The 21,771-nt window shown below is 47.6% G+C and overlaps 8 protein-coding genes across 8 annotated transcripts; 6 read left to right on the top strand and 2 right to left on the bottom strand.

The window, feature by feature from the left end:
- Window positions 1-123: 123 nt before the first annotated feature.
- N7537_007897 (uncharacterized protein) lies at window positions 124-1,179 on the top strand (the record flags this gene model as incomplete). Its single annotated transcript, XM_056898952.1, has 1 exon — window positions 124-1,179. One exon carries the CDS (start codon window positions 124-126, stop codon window positions 1,177-1,179), a length of 1,056 nt encoding a protein of 351 aa, XP_056751028.1.
- Window positions 1,180-1,892: 713 nt separating this feature from the next.
- N7537_007896 (mannose-1-phosphate guanyltransferase) lies at window positions 1,893-3,169 on the top strand (the record flags this gene model as incomplete). Its single annotated transcript, XM_056898951.1, has 4 exons — window positions 1,893-1,899; window positions 1,950-1,993; window positions 2,071-3,094; window positions 3,150-3,169. 4 exons carry the CDS (start codon window positions 1,893-1,895, stop codon window positions 3,167-3,169), a joined length of 1,095 nt encoding a protein of 364 aa, XP_056751027.1.
- Window positions 3,170-3,925: 756 nt separating this feature from the next.
- Window positions 3,926-5,310, bottom strand: N7537_007895 (3-keto-steroid reductase; the record flags this gene model as incomplete). Its single annotated transcript, XM_056898950.1, has 2 exons — window positions 3,926-5,180; window positions 5,243-5,310. The coding sequence occupies 2 exons, from the start codon at window positions 5,308-5,310 to the stop codon at window positions 3,926-3,928; spliced, it is 1,323 nt and encodes a 440-aa protein (XP_056751026.1).
- A 383-nt stretch (window positions 5,311-5,693) lies between these two features.
- N7537_007894 (uncharacterized protein) lies at window positions 5,694-6,950 on the top strand (the record flags this gene model as incomplete). Its single annotated transcript, XM_056898949.1, has 1 exon — window positions 5,694-6,950. The coding sequence occupies one exon, from the start codon at window positions 5,694-5,696 to the stop codon at window positions 6,948-6,950; it is 1,257 nt and encodes a 418-aa protein (XP_056751025.1).
- Window positions 6,951-7,201: 251 nt separating this feature from the next.
- N7537_007893 (sucrase/ferredoxin-like domain-containing protein) lies at window positions 7,202-8,412 on the top strand (the record flags this gene model as incomplete). The annotated part of the gene is made up of 2 exons (XM_056898948.1): window positions 7,202-7,594; window positions 7,675-8,412. 2 exons carry the CDS (start codon window positions 7,202-7,204, stop codon window positions 8,410-8,412), a joined length of 1,131 nt encoding a protein of 376 aa, XP_056751024.1.
- A 134-nt stretch (window positions 8,413-8,546) lies between these two features.
- On the bottom strand, window positions 8,547-9,564 carry N7537_007892 (NAD(P)-dependent alcohol dehydrogenase; the record flags this gene model as incomplete). The annotated part of the gene is made up of 2 exons (XM_056898947.1): window positions 8,547-9,081; window positions 9,140-9,564. 2 exons carry the CDS (start codon window positions 9,562-9,564, stop codon window positions 8,547-8,549), a joined length of 960 nt encoding a protein of 319 aa, XP_056751023.1.
- Window positions 9,565-11,541: 1,977 nt separating this feature from the next.
- On the top strand, window positions 11,542-11,793 carry N7537_007891 (uncharacterized protein; the record flags this gene model as incomplete). Its single annotated transcript, XM_056898946.1, has 1 exon — window positions 11,542-11,793. The coding sequence occupies one exon, from the start codon at window positions 11,542-11,544 to the stop codon at window positions 11,791-11,793; it is 252 nt and encodes an 83-aa protein (XP_056751022.1).
- A 6,110-nt stretch (window positions 11,794-17,903) lies between these two features.
- Window positions 17,904-19,022, top strand: N7537_007890 (putative C2H2 finger domain protein; the record flags this gene model as incomplete). Its single annotated transcript, XM_056898945.1, has 4 exons — window positions 17,904-17,957; window positions 18,010-18,201; window positions 18,259-18,338; window positions 18,398-19,022. The coding sequence occupies 4 exons, from the start codon at window positions 17,904-17,906 to the stop codon at window positions 19,020-19,022; spliced, it is 951 nt and encodes a 316-aa protein (XP_056751021.1).
- Between the last annotated feature and the right edge of the window lie 2,749 nt (window positions 19,023-21,771).

Genomic DNA, 21,771 nt, shown 5'->3' with positions numbered 1-21,771 from the left:
GTCTTACGAATCCCAACGTCTTGACTTCTACGACACCCATTGCTCAATGGATTCAGGGACCTTCTGGCCTACGGTCTTTCTCAAGGGCAAAAGCTCCCCTTGACCTGCATATTCTACCGTCCAATGCACACTGATATGTCTCGCAAATTTATCTTCTTGGCAGGGTCTCCGTTGGCAGCAAGCCTGGATTGGAACACAGACCAGCTTCTCAACAAACCCATACCTCCTTTTTACAAGAATACGGATATCCCAGAACAACAGCTATCCCTGGATCAACCACCTGTAAGATGGAGAGTGTTACGGTCCCCATCAGTCGATAAGTTAGGAGACAATTATGACTCTTTCCAACTCTATGAGGATCCAGCCTTTTTCATCTCGCATCAACTGGCCGTTGCAACAGATTCCCCAGCAGAAGGGCATTCAGAAGATTCGATTCTTAAATTCTACGACCATTCCTTTGCCATCCATGAAACCTCCGAGGTAGGTGGCTCAGATGTGTACGTAGCAGGTTCCACGCAGGAGAGCAGCTTGGGCGAGGACAGCATGCTGGCTAGCTTTACGGGGCTGGACAAGCCAGACACCCCGAGGTCACCTCGCATCCTCCATATCCCTGGACCCCTCAGCAATTTGCAAGATCTTCCCACGGCCAGGTACATCCAGTCCATCGGACCGCAAACGATGACGGTGAATATGATTGTGGGAGTGCTGGCAGTTCACCCTCCACGTCGGATAATAACGCGACAATGGAAAACCGAATTGGACCTAGTCGAGCTCGTCGTTGGAGACGAGACAAGGGCTGGGTTTGGAGTCAATTTTTGGCTCAAGCCAGACAAGCCGACCACCGCCAAGAACAATGAAGCGGATCGCCTGGGTCGATCGCTGGCGTCACTTCGACCCCACGACATCGTTTTGCTCCGAACCGTCGGGCTCAGTACATTCCAAGATCGGGTGTATGGACAAAGTCTGCGCCGAGGGATGACTACAGTCGAGCTGTTGCATCGACAATCGGTAGATGTGACGGATGCAGTTGGATTTTACCAGGGTAGAATACAAGAAGGTAGCTCCCAGAATGATCAGCCGGTTCTTAAGGTTCGCCGTGTACGAAATTGGATGCTCCGATTTGTGACGGATTCGGTTGGAATGTCACATCCACGTGGACTACCTCCGGATACGCAATAGTTAATTGATTTCATACTTTGATGCTTTATACTTTGTATACATATGTGGTTAAAATATTAGCTCGATAAATGATGTATGTAGTATGTACGAATCTTTGAGTACGTAACCACCAAGTGCCCATTGGATCTGGGACGGGAGAGGGGGAACAGCTCTGGAGGGTTAATCCCCCCCCCCACTACTACAACACAATCTTGGAAATATCCCTCCATCACTAAAGTTTCAGGGGCGACACCTCATGACCACAGGAAATTTGAGGTTTAGTTTCGCGGGTGCCATCTGCATTGCCCCGGTGAAAACCATGCAATAACATTGGACATATTGACCGGGGATGGCTGAACTAGTGAGACCTCAGGAGACCAAGAGACTTTGATGCACGCGTCAGAGCTGTCAAATCTTTGGGATGTATTTGAAGGAACGTCAATCTACTCCGTACATACGATATAAATTGATGCATTTAATCTCAAGTAAAATCAAACCTCCCAAAACAGCTCCAAATCAGCTGAAAGTCGAAGTATATGGCCCCCTTTTTCCCGCAAACAGCGGCCGCTCCAATCACCGCCACTCACGTGCCCCCACTTGGACGAAAATAAATCCATCAACGGCCAGGTGTTCCCTAAATAACAGAGAGTCTCTCTCTCCTTTTGCTTAGCCTTCTCTCTCTGACTCCTAATTTTTTTTCTAATTTTTCCTATTACTTTCAATTTCAATTCATCATGAAGGGTATGTGGTATATTCAATGCTTCCACTTGTCCCCGCTAACCCCTCTACAGCTCTCATTCTTGTTGGAGGGTTCGGAACCCGTCTGCGTCCTCTGGTAAATATCCCTTTTTATTTTTTTATTTTTTGATGTCTCATTCTCTACTGGACAATGCTAATACTAAATTGTTCTAGACCCTCACTCTTCCCAAGCCGTTGGTGGAGTTCGGAAACCGGCCCATGATCTTGCACCAGGTCGAGAGCTTGGCTGCTGCGGGTGTTACTGATATCGTTCTTGCCGTCAACTACCGCCCGGATGTGATGGTCGCGGCCCTCAAGAAGTACGAGGAGCAATACGGAGTCAACATTGAGTTCTCCGTCGAGTCCGAACCGCTGGGCACGGCTGGCCCGCTCAAGCTGGCGGAGGAGATCCTAGGCAAGGATGACTCGCCTTTCTTCGTCCTCAACTCGGATGTTATTTGCGACTATCCCTTCAAGCAGCTCGCCGAATTCCACAAAAACCACGGTGAAGAGGGCACCATCGTTGTCACCAAGGTCGACGAGCCCTCCAAGTACGGTGTCGTCGTTCACAAGCCCAACCATGCCTCCCGCATCGATCGCTTCGTCGAGAAACCCGTCGAATTCGTTGGTAACCGCATTAACGCCGGTATCTACATTCTGAACCCCAGTGTTCTTAAGCGTATCGAGCTTCGTCCGACCTCCATCGAACAGGAGACCTTCCCCGCCATCTGTAAGGAGGGCCAGCTCCACTCCTACGATCTCGAGGGCTTCTGGATGGATGTCGGTCAACCCAAGGATTTCCTCACCGGTACTTGCCTGTACCTGACTTCCCTGGCCAAGCGCAAGCCCCAGATGCTTGCCCCCCACACAGAGCCATATGTGTACGGCGGAAATGTCATGGTTGATCCCTCGGTCAAGATCGGCAAGAACTGCCGTATTGGCCCCAATGTGGTTATTGGTCCCAACGTCGTCATTGGCGATGGTGTCCGTCTCCAGCGCTGCGTCGTGATGGAGAACTGCAAGGTCAAGGACCATGCTTGGATCAAGTCCACCATTGTTGGCTGGAACAGCTCCGTTGGCCGCTGGGCGCGTCTGGAGAACGTCACTGTTCTCGGAGACGATGTTACCATCGCCGACGAGGTGTATGTCAATGGTGGCTCAATTCTGCCCCACAAGAGCATCAAGCAGAACATTGATGGTAAGTCTCGCTTTCTGTCGATCACCACCAAACCTATACTAATCGATTTATACAGTTCCCGCGATCATCATGTAATTCCCCTTTCCTACTTCCCTCTTCCTTCATGTCGCTATGCCTTTTGAAATACCTCCCTTCAACTCTTGTGCCGATACCACCCTCCAGTCCGCCCTCCTTGATGCATAGAACCGGAGTCGTTTAATGCGTTGTCTTCTCTTCTGTTGCTGGCTTGCCTTTTCTTCCGTGACGGATTATCGCCCTCAACTTCCTTCCTTTCGTCCGATAATCAATTCACTCAGAAACCTAGATGGTGAAAGCGTGCAATTTCGGCTGTTTTGCAAGAAATAACCCCTTTTAGTCTTGTTTTCTCTACGTTTATCCTTCCGAGTTATCCCCGTTTTAGTGTTACATATTGAGGGCTTCGTCACTACATCCCCGCTCCCTTGCGTTTGGCCACTTGATTTCATTCCATTTTTTCAATTTTCTTTTTTTTTTATCGTCTTCTGGCAATTGGTGGGCAAGGAAATCATGCCATATCCGTTTTAATGAGAACATGGGCGTGGGGCTGGTTCTGTTGATGTAAATAATGGGAGGCGAAATTCGCAAAAAAAAAAAAAGATTCAAGTCTAGTTGATCTTCAACACGGTTATTCAAATGTTGCATATCAGGTATCTTTGTAGAAGTAGCATTGGAAAATTATTACATACAGTTTTAGGGATACATTTACATACAGTCATTGAAGCTGTTCTTAAATCAATCAAGCAGCAGGAAACCGAGGAAGAGACATAAGCATGTGAGTCTTTGACAAAGTCATTATTTGCCTTCAGACCACCTCTAGGAACGAGCCTCAGCTTGATCCAAGATCTCATCCCATTGAATTCTCAATTCCTCCATCTGCTTCCAGCACTGGCGTCCAAGTTCCTCGAACTCTTCCTTCTTTTCCTTGGTAAGATCTTCCGCGCCGCGCTTACGACGTCGAAGTCGATCAGCCTCAACAACAGGCGTGCCGATAACACCTCCATGTCCCCAGCCGTCGACCTCAGTAGAAACCGCACTTTCAATTCCACGACGCCCGCAAGACGAACCCCATTTCGCTCTACCACCACCGGCCCGGTGGTAAGGCTCTTCAGCAGCTTCCACATCAGCCTGTGATGCCAGCGCGAGGAACACCGGAGCACAAGCGCCGAGATAAGTAGACAGTGGATGCCAGGGCGAACCCAGCATTCTCGCAACCCAGAAAGTAGCAACCATCGCCCACGCAAGGGGAAGAATAAGCGGGATGATCGATGTGGCGCAGATACCAGGGTGGGAGAGATAGGTGCGCGGGGTCGCATCGGGGACATCTGTGTGAATAGCATGGGTATCAAGCTCCGTCTCGGACTGCAAGAAGCTATCGACTGCCCAGGGGGCCGTACTCGGCAGATTGGAAGTCAGCGCGAGGAGATCAGTGAGAGCCTTAGAAGACTCATATGGCGCATCGGTGCGCAAACCCTGGATATCATCGACCTTGAAGAAGTTCCAAGTCGCCTCGAGACTGGAAACCCAGACCACACGACCGGGCCCGTTCGTGTGCGCCCGCTTCAGTAGCGGAGCCACGTTGTGCGCCAGCATGTAGTGTCCGAAAACATTTGCGCAAAAGACTGCTCCGAGTGCGGGCTCTTCTTCGGTCTTTGTTTGTTTTCCTGTTAACACGCCTGTCGGCGCGAGCTTGTAGGATGGCCAGGTTACTGCGTGGAGTAGATCGGTGCATACGTCCCAAATGGCCCTGGGCCAGCTGATGCCGGACCAGCCACCTAGACCGGCATTGAGGACAATCGAGTCGAGTCGGGGGAGGGTGTGGACTAGTTTTCGGGAGAGTTCGCGCACTGAGCGGAGATCGCCGAGGTCGACGCTCTCGGAGACGAAGTGGACGCGCGCCGCGGCGGATGCAGAGGGAGCGGTTGACTGGAGGTGCGCTTCTAGTCTGCGGATTGTGTCTTGGGCTTTGCGCGCGCTTCGAGTTGTGAATATTATGGTGAGGGATTCGGATTCTGGGTGGGAGGAGAGGAACTCGTCGGCAAGGCGGCAGCAAATAGAGAACCCAAGACCGCTGCGAATAGTCCAAGTCAGTATAAGAGATTGAGCTCAATGGGTTTGTTAAAAGTGTCGTACCTGTTGGCTCCTGTCACCAGGATGTGCAGCATATTCTGCTGCTCACTAGCAGGCTTGACCTGATCCATGGCTTGTTCCTCCAGTGAGTTTGTTGACTCGGCACTTTTTTTTTGATATCGGAGATAGGGGTTATGTGATAAGAGTGTAACAATTGAAGTTAGCGGAGCCCGGAGAGGTTGTTGCTTGTTGTCGCAAGCAGTAAGGTAAACGGCAGTCTGCTGAGCCTGAAATGAAACAAAAGGAAACCCTCGAAGTGAGCACTGGCAATTGTCTGTTGTCGAAAATCCACCGAACTAGAAAGTACCTCTCCGCGTAGATCACGTGTTCAACTTTAAATCTTATCCTTATCGGAACCGTAGATGTTGCCCCCGTCATACTCGCTCCTCACGCTTCATGGCTGAGATCTGCTAATTTTCACCCCAGGTGCCGTGCAGTCGGCACACGGGAAGCCATGGCAGTCAGAATTGAGCGGTTTCTCAACACAACCGGATTTTTCTTCTTCACCCTCATCCTCTTTTGCCTCATCCTCCTCACACCAGCAGATGCCATCTACCAATGCTACGAGACGAATCGGCTCACCAACGTCTTCTTCATTATCGGCGCATATGTGATAACCTTTATAATTGCGGCACTCATCTATGCGACACGTATCTACACAAATCGGAGTGCACTCACTGGCATACCCAAAGCTTGGATCCCCGTGGAGAGGGAAGATGTGAACAAGAGTGTTAGGCGATTAGTGAAGGAAGGCCTTGTCCGCAGCGCCGTCATCACGTACCAAGCCCGCCCGCGAGATATATCCACGGACGGGGACAGCTTCCAACAATACAGTCCGTTTCTCATTGACCCCGAACGACCGCCATGGGGCCATATCGAGCACCCCGGCTGGTCTTCGCCTAATTCACCAGACTTACCCAATCTACCATATCGCACGGTCATACAGGAGCTCCCCAGCTTGATTGAAGCCAAAGCTGTCTCTCTTGCCCCTGCCGATTCATTAGCGCCTGCGCCTACATTCCACTTCGATCCGTCAGGCGACCTTACGACGCAGTCTCTCCCGGATACACGCGTGGTAGAAGTATTACAACGACCTGCCTCCATGGGTCTGAGAGAATATATCCGCCATCTGACGTCCCTCGGGGCTATCTATCCGCCAGAACTCGGTGCAGATTTCCTTGCGCTGTACGAACACGCCCGATTCTCACCGCGCGAACTACACGAGGCAGAATTCCGCGACCTGATGCATCTCTTCGCAGAGGTCCTGAGAGGGATGACATCCCTTGCACCACCGATTTTGGATGAAATTCGCGACAACGCAAGCTATCGACAAGCTTATAGCGAATCTGTCATTGGGCCCTCGGATGAAGAAGGAGAAACAGATACCGTGGGGACATATGGCTACGACGGAGCTCCGGGCTTCATGCGGAGTAACAGCCTTCGCCCATCGAATGCGTCTACATGGGAAACCCAGTCCGGGTATGACACTGCGCCCGCAATGCAGAGCCCCGCCTCGGGGCTTTCCACAGACAGTGGATCCTACGCGACGCAAAGCTCTTTTCGCACGCCCTCTACGAGGTCTCTACGATCTCTACGACGCGTGGCATCGCGCCAATCTAGCAGTTCGGGAGGAAGTGTCATTCGCCTGGCACAGCCACGAGATCAGACAGATTTGCCGTATATAATTAACTACGCGGGACGTAGGCAATGATAATGTTCCATCCATACCCTGTATATTACTTTTAGCGCAACGCCATTTGTTCACCCAATTGCGCCAACCTTACAAGGAAGTGGGGGTTTACTTAGTCAGGCGGAAAACATTCCGATTCTTGGCGAACCTGCAAAATGATTGATAAGATCCATTTATCATTTGACTACGCGTCATAAAAAAAAGACGAGGCCAAAGTGGCAAGATTTTTTTCTTTCTTGGACTATTGAAGAAGATATCTATATCCCGTAACAATGCATCTCTTTCGCAGAGGGACTTCCTCCCTTTTTAGCTCCTCCAATGTCTCTGCTGCCTCCTCCAAGACGGACATCACTACCGACGCTGTGGGCGACAATGCCCTCGCCGCAGAGGGGTTTCAAACAATCTCGTCAAGCGATAAGCTCTTCAAAAATGTCGATCCAGCAGTAGACGGCGAAGACTGTCTGCACGACTGCTCGTCATGCACAATCAAATACCCCGCAAAATTCGATGTCGATCACCAAGACGAACTATATGGACAAGTCAAAGGATGGGCAACGCACATACTCGTCGCAACGGGCAAGTCAGATTGGGTGAGAGATGTGGCAGACGAGGAAGGGAGCGTTATGGAAGCCATTGAGAAGGGAGGACTGGAACCAAGCAACGGAGTATGACAATATCCACCACCATCCCTCTTTGCCTGCCAAAGCCAATACACACACAGAAGCTAACAACAATCTTCTCACAGCGACTCAAACTGTCAGCATCAAATATGCCCGTCCCGGATGAATACCACATGGCCGACGCAGGCAAACAGCCAACAAACATCCTTCTCCTGCCTAGCTTCACCGTCGTCGAGCAGGTCACCCCACAGCTAGTCCCAGATCTGATCGAGAACTTCGTCAACCGGTCTCTGACAACAACAACGCCATTAGGCGCAATCCCACCCTCACCGGGGAAATCAACAGAGGCAAACCAAGACCAAAACCCTACACCACAAGACCTCCCACACCCATCGACAACATCAATCACCACATCCCTCAAGTCCCACTCCAGCCCACACGCAGCAGTAATCCTTCTCTGCTCGCAGCGGACCCGCGACGCACGCTGCGGGCAATCCGCACCCCTACTACGCCGCGAGTTTGAGCGCCACCTGCGTCCGCTCGGTCTATACCGTGATATGGACGACCAGCGGCCTGGCGGTGTGGGTATCTACTTCATTAGCCATGTCGGTGGACACAAGTACTCTGCTAATGTGATTGTGTACCGTCGCCGAGACTTCGATTGGTACAAGCGCGATGCTCCTGCGAATGGGGAGGGGCGGGTCCAGGATGAGGGTGCTGCGCAGGGAATCTGGTTGGCGCGTGTGCGGCCTGAAGAGTGTGAGAATATTATTCGGTATACTGTCTTGCAGGGCAAGTTGCTCAAGTCTGGGCAGCAGTTACGTGCTGGGTTTGACCGTGAGCGCGGGGTGACGAGTTGGTAAAGTCAGAGTTGGGTTGGTTGGGTTGGTTGGAATCTTGAGGTTAGTAGTATAGTGGATATAGTAAAGTATCTCACGGGCATATTACCATTCTGGGCTGATGTTGAATTGTCTGATGTATCTCGTTTGCGCTTATCCTATATGTGGGCCATAACAATCTTGCCTTTAGCATGTCCTGTCCTCAGCTTTTGGAAGGCCTGCGGCACCTTTGCGAAGGTAAACTTACTATCAATCACTGCCTTAGCCTTGCCTTCAGTCATCCACTGCGCAATCTGCTCTAAAGACTCGGTTGAATTCTTAGCGTTCACAAAATAGTACTTGCAGCCACCCACTGGGAAGGATGCAAGTAGCGACCTCTTCACCGTCATTGCATTGCTTCCGAGGTCTACGTTGCTGCCAATACCCACCTGGACGAAAGTGCCACCAGGCTTGAGGATCATAGGGCTAATATCGTACAGATCCGAGCTATTCCCAGCATTGTCGACAACGAGGCCGAAACTAACAATCCGGGATTTTAGCCCTGCTATAACATCTGTTTGTCTATAGTCGAAGACCTCGTCAGCGCCGAGTTCCTTGCACATGTCGACCGCTGAGCCTGAGCCTGAGCACGACGTGACGACCCTGGCGCCCATGGCGTTCGCAAACTGCAAACCCCAGCTTCCAATACCGCCGCTGCCGCCATGTATAAAGATACTGGCCCCCGGCTTGATAATGTCAGTCAGAAAATGACTGCAGAGCCGTTGTCCCGGCAGTCGCTGCGGCGGCGCCATGTTCGGGGTCAACATCGTCAGGCAGTGCGGCGCACTCAGAAGCCGAGATGACCGTGTATTCTGCCAATGTGCCGTTTGGTGGAGCACGTGAGAACCCACCGAATACAAGCTGGTTCTTGAAGGTGGTTACTGAGGGGTGGGCGGCAACAACTCGGCTACAGTGGTCAAAGCCAGGAATGGCGGGTTGGCGTATAAGTAGAGACCCCACGTAGGACTCAGGGAGCTTGTAGTCGGCTGGATTGAGGGCGACAGTAAGAACACGGACAAGGATTTGATCTTTAGTGAGAGACGAGGCTGCTGGGATGGGACCGGTGACCATGTGAATGGCGTCCTCGATGTTGCCTTTGACTTTGGCGTACTGCCCCATTTTCATTGTATCTGCCATAACGATATGACAATGGTTGAGGGATCTGGCTAGATGCCCCAAGAAGGATAACGTGGTTGATATAAAAAGCAGCGTGTTTAGTCTACCACCTAGGGAACACAAGAAGAGTGAGGTATTTACTTCAATGGCTGAAACCTGCACGGCCCTAACGGCTCCAGGAAAATGGTACGAATATGAATACGAAGCCGAAACTTAAACTGAGATAAGCATTTTTCTTGACGGAGGCGACGACATCCGTCATCCTCCGACATCCGATGATGTCTAGTTGCATAACGGGGTGGATTTGAAAGCATAAGGACAACTGTAAAATCTACTTTCTCTTGTGTCTCGCTACGTGGTACTAAGCAGAACTCGTGGGAGTTGGCAGTTTGGTCTCCCCTGGCTAGTTAATGATTCATACAAAACACATTAATTCCTTCAAGGGTTTTCTCGACGCCTATATAAATTCAGAAACCATACCTCTATATCAGTTCAATGAGCCTTCGATTTGAATGCAAAAAGCTCTTGTTGCTACTTTTTGAAGGAGCACGGATATAATGAAGACCACACTCCAGTTTCAATTTCTTAAATCCTTATATTACGGATCCTATTCAATCTACGATATACTATTCCACATTCAAAATGTCCATTGACACAGATGTTCTTATTATTGGGACGGGCCGGTCAGGCGTTGTCGTAGTTATCCGGCTTGTGTGCAAGCTTGGAACGAGGAACTTCGAAATAGTTGAGAAGTCAACTGGTATTAGAGGTACTTGGTTGATGAACTCATACCTGGGCTGTGGATGTAACCTAGGGTGACTCATTCGTCTGCGCCAAATGCCAACTGGTCGCGGAATTTTGCCCTACAGCCATAGATCCATCGGTACTTTGTTTCGGTTGCAAACAAATACGATCTCCCCATATGCGCTTCGATTCTGTTGTGAAATCGGCCGAATAAGATTCGGCAACAGATACCTGGGGCGTAATCATTGAGGACCAGAGAAGTCGACGCAAGTATAAAAAGCGATGCAGAGTCTTGATTACATCTGTAGGCGCTCTTTCAGTTCCAAAGAGCTGTGATATTCGTGGCGCAGAGAGTTTTCAAAGGCCGCATCTTTCACTCTGCTAAATGGGACCATGATTTTGATTACAAGGACAAGGAAGTGATGTGTGTTGGTATGTGAGACAAGATTTGAAAAGCAGATCTATAAGAGGAATTTATTATGTTGACTTATTGCAGGAAACGGCTGTAGCCCCACACCATTCGTGCCTGTGATGAGTGCTGGCAAAGGCAAAGTCAAGAAGATCACTCAATTTAGTCGCCAGGCTCATTGACTTTCAAAGAGGCCCAACCCTGAATACTCCAGCACTTTTCAGTTCCTTCTTCGCTGGATTTCCCGGTTTCAGACTGCGTACCGGGCTTACCTCTATTTGATCCAAGAAAAGGATTTCGCCAGTTTCCATATTGAATCTGAACTGAGTCTCCGAGAAGACTGGACAAGATAACGCACCAGGAAAGGATCGGGACTTCCTGGTTCCGACAACAGCCATTGGATGCAAGCGCAGAGTAATAGACACAGACTATCTTGCCTGTCTGCACCGTGAAAATGTTCAGCTTTTCCACGACGACCCGGTTGATCATATTACAAACGAAGCGGTGATGACAAAATCAGGCCGAATTATCAAGGCAGACGGGATTTTTCTTGCGAACGGGTTTGAGACCCAGAAACCTCTCTTCCCAATGGAGACCTGCGGGCAGACTGGACAAGATATCGTTGATCACGTAAGTTTGCCAGTCCATGGATGGATCGATCACTTCGACTAACTACGGCTTCAGCAAATTGAATATGGGAAAGGTTGAAAGGTTCACCAGAAGCTTATTTCGGTACTTGCCTCTCTGGATTCCCCAACTTTTCATGATGATGAGACCAAATACCCTCTCCGACATTTATTTTGCGTATCATTCGCCCTATATTTGAGGATTGTCGAAATACGATTATGTATCCCGATTATCAATTCCAGTTCTGGTTCCGCAGCGTGCTTGTGCGATGGAAGGATATGGTCTACAGAAGAACTACCATGGATGGTCACCACATGCCAGCTGAAACCATCCAGCTTCCTGCAGTTGTTCTTGTTATTATGTCTGCAGCTTTGGGTACTGTGATTGGAGCCCAATTTCTGGACAAGGTTGATATATCGCCCGTTGTGAAGATTTTAGAGAGCGTATATCAGTCCGTGTCCATAAAATAACTACATATTTATCCTTAGAAATCTCTTTGACATAGTAGATACTTTGTCATGAGTTTCCATTGTCCTATAAAATTTCACATTGTTTTGAGATGATAATTTTGATGTGGTTGCCCGATATATTTTGTTGAGAGACAAAAAAGAAAGTGAACAATGCCTCTCGAATTTCCTTTCCCTTAAGTCATGAACTCGTGGATCATGTTCGTTGGCTTAGTGAACGGAATATACCTTGACAGAGGCGCGTTTACTAACTTAAGAGTAGGTGCAGTAAGGTAGAAATCATCTACAATCTTTTTGACCACGGACGGCCGAAGGCATTCATGAGCATGTTTCGAGATCAACAGCGCACTTTTCTGTCACACGTTGTTAGATCCTACTTCCCCTCTCTTGCCATTTGTCTTCCTATTGTATACTTCTTTCTCTATTCATTGTACAGAGAGCGCCCTCGAGGACACTTAGCACACCTGCCTAGGTGGGAAAGAACCTCTCTTCCTGGGAAGGTCCACCTGGTCTACGTCCACTTGAAGGCTTTCCCTTGAGCTTATGTGATAGTACTGACCGGGTGTTGACCTCCCGAGGTCGGCACTGTCCCGACCTGAAGTCGGGCCCCGGCCCGAGTAGTTAAGTCTTGGAAGCGGGCCAATCTGCTTATCTAACACGAATCTAGAACCTTGGAACACCTCCACGGGTAAGCGTGCTCAATTTTACTCGGACAGCGTATATGTGTGGATTTGAGGTATACAACATACGGAGTTAGTTACATGTAAATCACGTTTGATAAACCATCACACGACACATGATATGCCACATAACATGCCCTTTGTCTGGACGTCAGGCCATTTCGTTCTCTACAACATCGCACCATAACCCACGGGCACCCCGCAGTACTGTATCTCAAACCAAGGAAACTGCACATCCACATTCCGAGGATATAAAGCCACGCTATCGAAAGTGCTCCATACCACCACGTTAGTTGCAGCAAGGCGTGCATGCGTACCCGACGGCCGAGACGGCCCTACGAAAGAATCCACGCCATTCCCATAGAAAACGTCATTTGCTCGAATGGACAGGGTTCTTTCCCCTCGATAAAGAAGATGCCACTTTACATCAGATGACTGGCAAGGGTGATGTACGGAAAGAAGCCAAGCCCTCCAGCCGCTATACCTCAGCCCTCGGGTTTTCGCTCTCCTCTGGGCTCCACCGGGCTTGTTTGAAAGTAACATGAGGCGGTGATTGCACAGAATGGAGGAACCGATGTTTTCCCGTGTTGTGTGTACCAGGAAAAAGGTGCGGGAATTTTTCCTTTTTTTTTTTTTTTTTTTTTTTTTTTGCGGGGGAGGAACGAAATTAACTGAGATCCCCGTCATTTCTTTTCCCGATATCTCTTCTATATTTACATTCGTGCTATTAGATAGGAGCTAGGAGCTCGGAGATGGTGTCTTTTACGGCAAGAGACCCCGTGTTTTCAGTAAGGAGGCGTACCAAATTCCTACTAACTTTGCTGTCAGCTGTGATAGGGGCTTGCGGTAAGTTTCCTTTTTGGATGATTTGGTCACATTCTTCTCATCTATCTCACTTACACGATTAGCCTTCAGAACCAACATTTGGTCTCTAACTTCGAAACTAGAGTCAAAATGCCTGCAAGGGGTCAATTGGTGGCTGTTCACCCTTAGTTCCAAGATCCTAACCGATAGGTTATCATTTAGCGCTGATAGGAAGAGCAAACCCCGAGTGTTGACCGACTTTCACGCAACGCGAGCGAGAGAATGCGATATCGCGGAGGATGGCCGATAATTTCGAGGATTCATTTCCAGCCTGTGGATTTTACCGAGGGTATTATCATCATCGATCATCGACCGTTCCTTGGAATACAATAGGTCGTATAGCACGCACTCGGTATCACATTCATACAGTCTCTTCTTGGTCGAAAAGCTCGGAGTTAATAGCCAGATTGCTTAGGCAGAGTCCACCTAGCTGCTTACGTTGTAGCTTCCTCGTCACCCAAGTGGGATAGCAGCCTGGGCTTCTCCATTAGTGCGTCGCCATGCGCACGTCGGAGATTAATTAAGTGGCTATTTGGGACATGAGAATTTATTTTGAAGCTCCTGCTGGTAGATTTCTCCAGTATGTTATTTTTTTATGTATGTACAACATACACTTCACATGGTAGTTATGGGTGATCGACATGGAGGTGAGATATTTCCGATCTGTTTACTCCGTGTTAGTCCACCTTGTAAATCCCTTTTCACTTGCAATGTACAAGGTACATCAAGAACCTTTCTCTCGTATACAGCCCATTACCTACAAATACCAACACTGTTAGCGGCTTAGCCACAAGCCCAAAGAGGGGGCACCTTGCATGGATCAAATCAGAGAGCTCACCAACAGCGTCATATCATCTTTCAATCGCCAAGATGAAACAAAATGCGGGGTAGTCAGAGCTTCTTGGACCAGCATCTCACGGCCGGGGGAAAGAGAGAAAAAAAAATAATAATCTCGTCGAACTCTAACTCTCGTGAAAGCCATTGTCCAAGCCATTGTCCTTACGTGATGCTCATGCAGCTTCGAAACAGCTTTTGAGCAACTTTCAACTTCCTCCTGCGTGCATCTCGCTTATTCCGAAGAGGGTAGACCTTTATTTCCAATATCCAAATATGACATATCCCCCCCCCCCCCCCCCAAAAAAACAATCAATCCCTATCCGGGGGCTATCGCCACAAATAAGACTAGTCTGCGCACAAAAACAAAGGATCCGAAGATTAGGCTCATGGGTATATTTGACTGACACTTCATTTCTTTTTCGCATGCAAAGCACACCGGCTTTTCGATTTTCTCTCTCCGCGTCAAGCTCACCAGCCGCGCCCTGCTTCGTAGCATATGTAAATATGCATATGTGCCTTAAGCAAAGCATGCATGCTGTGTCGTACCTACCTGATCGACCTATGCATATCTTGTAGCCAAGCGATTACCGTTTCATCTACCGTGCATCTATGGAACCGATTAGGGAGGTCAACGATAGTTGCAGTCTATCTCTTAGGGGCTGATCGACGGGGACTTTAGCGCTTTCTTTTTTGAATGTGATTGTTTTTTTCTAAGTTTCGTAGCGTCAACACGAGCACGTCTGCGAGTCTGGACCCTTCGGGCGGGGGGGGGGATGATGGGCTGTGCAAGCTGGACACTATGTTGTATACAATATACAGGAACCTTTCTTGGTTTTCATCTACATTTCGTCTTTCTTGCCTTTTTTGGTTTCCAGGTATTATATTTCTGATTCCGTGCTAGATTATGCCCGATTACCTCAATGGCTGAGGTGGGTTGCATCCATGACCCCTAATAGGGGAATTCATGTGGGTCTTCCATACCACACATACTCTTGCCTCGTACACTGCGTGCATCATCAAGAGCCGGATATATCATGAACGTAGAACTATTGGTCCTCTGAATGAGATCTACTTCCAAGGTTTTCTTTGCCCAGTTAATCTGCGATAAATCTGCGCCACACGACTAGGCAGAGGTCTACGGCGTACTCCGTACTCCGTACCTAAGTTGTAGGTACTAGTTATGTAAATGGCTTGTCGATCACGAAAAGAGAGCCAGAGTGGGGGAGAAAAACGAAAGCCACAAGCGTCAGCCATTACTCCGGCCTAATAAAGTTGTAGGGTCAGAAGATCGCCACTTTTAAGATGACTGCGAATGGGTTGCCACGTTCAGGAGCATCTACCACCAAAACGCCTCAGCTTCTATTTGTGTTTCAGCTTACTTTCCTTTCAAGAAGAGAGAGCTAAGCTGCTTTGACATATTCCGCCTGTGATCCTCACCGCATACTTTGCACGAAGATCGAAGGCGAAGATTGAAGCTTCTTGCGACATCTTGAGTCTATCGACTGGCAATCGAGATATCCCGAGGCTACCCGACGCACCTTGTGATAAGGCAATAGAGGCTATCTGTTCGATCTTCAAGACACATGGTTTTGCCACCGGGATTTTTAAAGCCAAGATCATGGGTAATAAGCCAAGCAAATTCCGTAACGGCCTTCTGTTCCTGGTCTACAACAGACTTTTGAGTGTGGCGCCAGGAAGTCGTTGAAGCCAAGTGATTGACCCAGCTACGATAAAAAAGCAATTATAATGATTGATCTGCGCTATATGGGGGGAGTACGGTGAAGAGAGTAATCCCTTGTTCATCATGGATGTGGCACTTCATTTATCGGGGATAGTGTGGTATATTACAAAGTCTATATCCGCCTTGAGGGATTATTTGAGACCCTGAATGTGGAAGTGAGTTATCCGAGAATCAACACCATTCCCATGTATACAATTCTAAAACAAGTGGAGAGACGGGAACAGCCCCAACCTTAAGGAAATGGGACCCGAAGCCTTGGTGCTGTTCGGGGAGGACAAGCGGAAGAGCTGGGGTACCTGATCCGTTCGGGATGGAACACTCCGAATTATTGCCGTTAGTGCAGATGCCGCGTCATAAGTCATCCCTTGCAGTCGTTTTCTTTTTCTTTTTGTCTCTCCTATTAGCTCCTTTGCTTCTTCGTGTTGGGGGGAGGAGGGGGGTTTTTTTTTTTTTTTTTTTTTTGGGAGGGAACTCCAGGTTTTACGATGTATGCCATATCTCTTTCCTTTTTTGACTTTCTCCTTTTGTTTATGGAGAGGCGGATATTAATGGGGCACTTCTAGACCCTCTCTGAGCCCTCTCTGAGGGGAAATTACTTATCCAGTTCTGCACTACCAACCACTCCGTTTACTACCCGGAGAAGATCGTTCCTAGCGTTGGTGACCTTACCCTCTCTCATTTGTAAACTGGATCGGAGTAGTTCGGCCGCGGCTAACCTTGGGAAATTGGCTTAGCTTAATTGTGAAAGTCGTTATTTCATTGTCTTTGAATGGACGAATTCCCGAGTGCGCCACCCCATGGCTTTTCATGCGGGCGAGAATGGCACTATGTACTCCGTACTATGTATGATATCATTCACACAAGCACCATCTCTCCTACTTGGCAAGGAGTAGTTGCCCCTTTAGAGACCCTAAAACTCAATATGTGTACAGTATACATCCCATGGTATAGTCTTAATAGTATTCCCCCCGCAAGAAGGTATATAGTTGAGGATTCCAAGAGGTGTTATTATTAAAGGGGGCCAAGAAACTGGGAAGTTTATTTAGATACGGTCACATACAGGGTATTGTATACGGTATCATTCCATGCCCGGCCCAGTCTAGCATGTCTTGTCATTCGGGCCTAGGTGGAGCATTTGGTAAATAAACTGGTAATGTGGGGGTTTCTAATTTTTACCGGGCTATCGCAATTTACCACGGATTTTCACTTCCAGGCTTTCAGAGAAATCCCGTCAACAGTCAATCTTGGAAGTTTTAGTATGCTACAACTGAAAATAAATTACCTCCACATGTACTAGACGGTTTTCCGATGTGGTACACTGTTTTCTACTGGGAAAAGTTGAGACAATATTTCCCTTGTATAACAAAACTCGGGAATAGAAAGAGGAAAGAAGAGAAAGGAAAGAAATGAGAATAGTTGAGGTAGGCTGCGATATTTCTTTAGGATATTTCTGATAGGTGTGTTAGTATATAATCCTGGGAATATATCAGTACAATATCGGTACAAAATGAGGGTGGTACCTGGTACCTTCGATAAAAAAAATAATAATATATAATATACATAATAAATATACCATATATATAAAAATACAAATATATAATTAAAAATAAAACCAAAACCAAAACCAAAACTAAAAATATAAATATAAAATATAAAATATAAAATAATCAACTCTTCTACGGCGCCGTTTTTTCCCCTTTCACCAAATGGTTTCTTGATATTAAATACTCTTTTTAATACTTGAGGCTCCCCCTCTTCTTTATCTTTTTTGATCTTTATCGTATATCACTTTCGTCCCCTCCTATATTATGCTCTACATTCGCAACATCCCGGCTACCCATCCAGCCTGACCAGGATCTATTTTTTTTTCCCCCTCCATTTATTTCAAGGTCGTCTGCGATCGCATATGCGCTTACGTTCTTTCCCCTCTTTCCCCCCTTGTCTACCTTCTGTTCCTTCAAGTCCATCTTCTGTCGCTCTGAGATCCCATCATGGCTCCAGGTAGTGGGCGCGACTTTAACTGCTCCTGGGAGCATTGTGGAAAGGTGGGTACTTCAGCTCTTTCTAGTTTGTTTCGTCTAACCCGCGATTTTGTAGTCTTTTAATCGCAAGTCGGATCTCTGTCGCCATTATCGTATCCACACCAATGAGCGGCCGTATCATTGCACCGTAAAGGACTGCAACAAGAGCTTCATTCAGCGCAGTGCCTTGACCGTACACTCGAGGACCCACACTGGCGAAAAGCCCCATGTTTGTGACCATGAAGGCTGTCAAAAGGCATTCTCAGACGTAAGCACTTTTTTTTTTGCATTTTGGAATGTTTGCGCATTTACTGATCGCTTATAGTCATCGAGTTTGGCCCGCCATCGCCGAATCCACACTGGCAAGCGGCCATACATATGCCACGAGCCTACATGCGAACGGAGGTAAGTACTTTGGGTGGAAATAGTCGAAGCACCATCTAATTGTTCTATTGAAACTGCAGTTTTTGTCGCAAGACCACTCTCACCAAACACCAACACCGCTCCCACCCTCCAGGGAGCATGACCCGACCATCCTCAGAAGATGCGACCTCCGAGCACTCTTACCACCAAACACCCATATCAGTCACGGTCCCGAGTGAGCAATACATGCTCGCCCAACAACCTTATTACGCGCAATCGGCGACACCAAGTCATGAATTTTACTCACCCCAGAGTGTGCCGATGGGCTCCGTGCCGGTTCACGAAGCCGCCCCTCCGATCGTATCGCAGAACGTACCTGGGACTTCACCGGTAAACATGCCACTCGCTCAACAGCCACACCCGCAACATCATGCGCATGCGCACCAAATTCCACAACAACAGCAACAACAGCAACAGCAACAACAGCAACAACAGCAGCAGCAGCACCAACAATACCTACAGATGATGCAACAACGCTATGACACAAGCCCACGCACAAACTACCTCCCAGAACAATACCAGCACCCGTCTTTTCAAGGGCATCAACTACCACCTGAACAACCAATGATGGTTTCATACCACCCAAACTATGCGTACAAACCCCCGGGCTCCCGTCTCTTGAACCAAGCGGAGGGGACTGACTGGGGTTTTCTGGGAGTAGGCTAAGAGGAGATTACACCTAGATTTGTGGATCCAATGCGTGTTTAATGCCCGTTACGACTTGCCTGCTTTCTCCGGGGCCTTTGTTCTTTTTTGAATCGCAAATCAGGGATTCACATCTCTCTTTTGTTGTGGTTTTATATTTGCTCTTTCCTATCTCTGCTCCGTTTCTAGGATTCTGGGCGCTTTTATTATGGATTCCCCCTCGCGATATTATGTTATTCTTCTATATATTGTCATTTTAAACGGAGGCAAAGGTGTTTCCCTTGGCGAATCTTTTACTTGATACCTGAACATGGGATGTGTTTTTCTCTTTTCAATTCCTTTTTCAGCTATATCCCCTATCTCTGCGTGTATCGGTCGTCTATTTTCACCCATCAGGTTCCGAAGAATTTCTTTACCAAGACGGTCATTCCGATATTGCCCATGATTATATCGGCAGAAGCTAGTGTTTCCCGGAAATAATTACTGCGATGGGAACTCCACTTTCATTGGCCCCATTAAAGACCTAGCCTTTGAATAGAATCCTTTCTACATCTATTTACTGCCCGTATTATCTTACCTTCAAGTCTAGGCACTATCATACTACGAGCTAGTTCATAGTCGAACTAGTTCAGGAATGTCATACCATGCCTAGACTGGCATGCCATCCGGAAATAAATAAATTGCATGGCATATTGGTATACATGACTCGTGGCTTTGGATTTTCATTTTTTTTTTTCACATGTCTAATTATTATTTTGGATTTACACGCGATGGCCCCATTTCCTTATTCCTCGAAGTTCTCTAGTTCTCCTCGGAAAGCCAAGGATGGGCCAAGGGCCAAGGGAAATACGAGCGCAACCCTGTCTCGCTAACAAAGATGACAGTCATTTTGTTTTTTTTGGGGGGAGGGTTTTTTTCTTAGCGCTCGTTCTCGCTTGCCTTGCTAGAATGGTATATTCATTATTTTAATAATTTATCTGACTTCAAATTGCTGACATTTTGGAGAAGCCGTCTAGTCAATTATTTACTAATTCATGTGCATATTCTATTTCCCATCTACCCATTATTCACCGAACCTATCCGAATTCATTCGGGCAAGGATTCTTTTCGCCTTCTCTTCCCGAGTTCCCGAATGCAACAGCAATTTGTATTTTTCTTAGGCATCTTAGACATACATGGCCAAGTTACATAGACAAATCCTAGTAGACTACCCCCGTAGGGATCTCTACCAGGTTAATCCACCAATACGGCCTAGGTTCCTGTTTTGCATATTGAGTAACCGTTGGTCTAAGGTAGGAAATTCCCAAGGTTGCAAAACACATCGCCACTAGTAGCAAATCAAACACAAGTCTCTCAGCTCCGTGGGAGCACCGAAATACCTGGGCTAGTGTACATGGCCCTGGAAGGGCCTTGTGGCAAACAGAATTTTATTTTTTCTCTCACACTCCTTTTTTTATTTTTTATTTTTATCAAGGGTTTGCCGCTTCTCAAGAACTTTGTGAGACACTACGCCAGCTAGGGTGTTTGTGTAGGTTTGTTTGATTATGTATACGGGGTTGCAAAGGTACAAGATACTTGAGATTCTAGTAGAATAAATACGAACCGACCAATGAAAATGAAATACTGGGAAGGGGAAACATTCCTAGAGGAAGTAGTTTGAATTCAAATATTTCAACTTAAAAAAAAAAAAAAAAAAAATAGAACTGAGGGAAGACATCCGCCATTGTCAATAGAGTGCCAAATATTGAAACATATCTATTTGATCAATCCCTGCAGCTCAAAACCGGTTTTCCTTTGGGTTGTAAGGCTATTGTAAGGTTATTAAACAAACGGATACCATTTCCGATTTGAAGTGGAAAAGAGAGACTCTATAATGGTTGAAATTGATTTGACTATTGACCGTGAATTTACCATGTCTTTTTAGGTCTTTTACTTCCTTCTCGACCGATAGGGGTTTTCTTTCCCCAACTACAAAGTACATTCAGAAAAGTATATACTCGCGGAGTCTCCGGACTTGCGGCCAGACCTGCACCGCTAACTTTCAACGCAGATCCCTACAGGGGTGTGATTGCCAAACCCGTCAAGAGTGGAGAGTCAGAACCCCGGTGAATGTGGAATATGAAAGGGCCGGTAGATCCCGTCTCCAGAAGGATCACCAAGTTATTCCAGTACGGAGCACACTTCGGAGGACCCGGGCTGTCGGTGCCATTCGGGGCTTTTTTCTTTTCCCAGCAGACCGGGATCCTAATATCACACACGATATGTACCTGCGCACTATATGTGGACACACAAAAACTCATACCTTGGGAACCTCGGCGATCTATGTGTTATAGAGTGCAATATCGAGAGACCGGGCTGGGAGTACTACGCAGAGTGTTTTTTTAATGGGTCTCTCCCCTCTCCCCCTTCTTTCCCCCCACATGCAAGTCACAAACTGCGTGTAACTGGGCGTTATGCGTTAGCCTTGAAAACGGGGTTTGATACCTCCAATCGTTGAGGGTTGGCAAGGTTCTTCCGCGTGTGTGTTCATTTCGCTTCATCTTTTGCTCATTTCGTTTTCTTCCTATCGGAGGTTTCGATTAGACCGATCCTATTTATACCATTTTATCTCCCTCCAATCGATACAGTAAGACATAAAGTGGCGTATGCCATGGTGCCAACTTTCGAGCGGCCATGGCAATATGGCAAGATAGGATGCTGTACCCCGTACATAATGATTTCCTCTCCTTGAATACAGAATGCAAAGTACAGACTTCGGGCGACGATCTCC

This window comes from Penicillium hordei, assembly GCF_028827395.1.
Source record: "Penicillium hordei strain IBT 12815 chromosome Unknown utg000004l_segment0_segment0, whole genome shotgun sequence".
NCBI lineage: Eukaryota > Fungi > Ascomycota > Eurotiomycetes > Eurotiales > Aspergillaceae > Penicillium > Penicillium hordei.
This window is presented reverse-complemented; position numbering and strand designations above follow the sequence as displayed.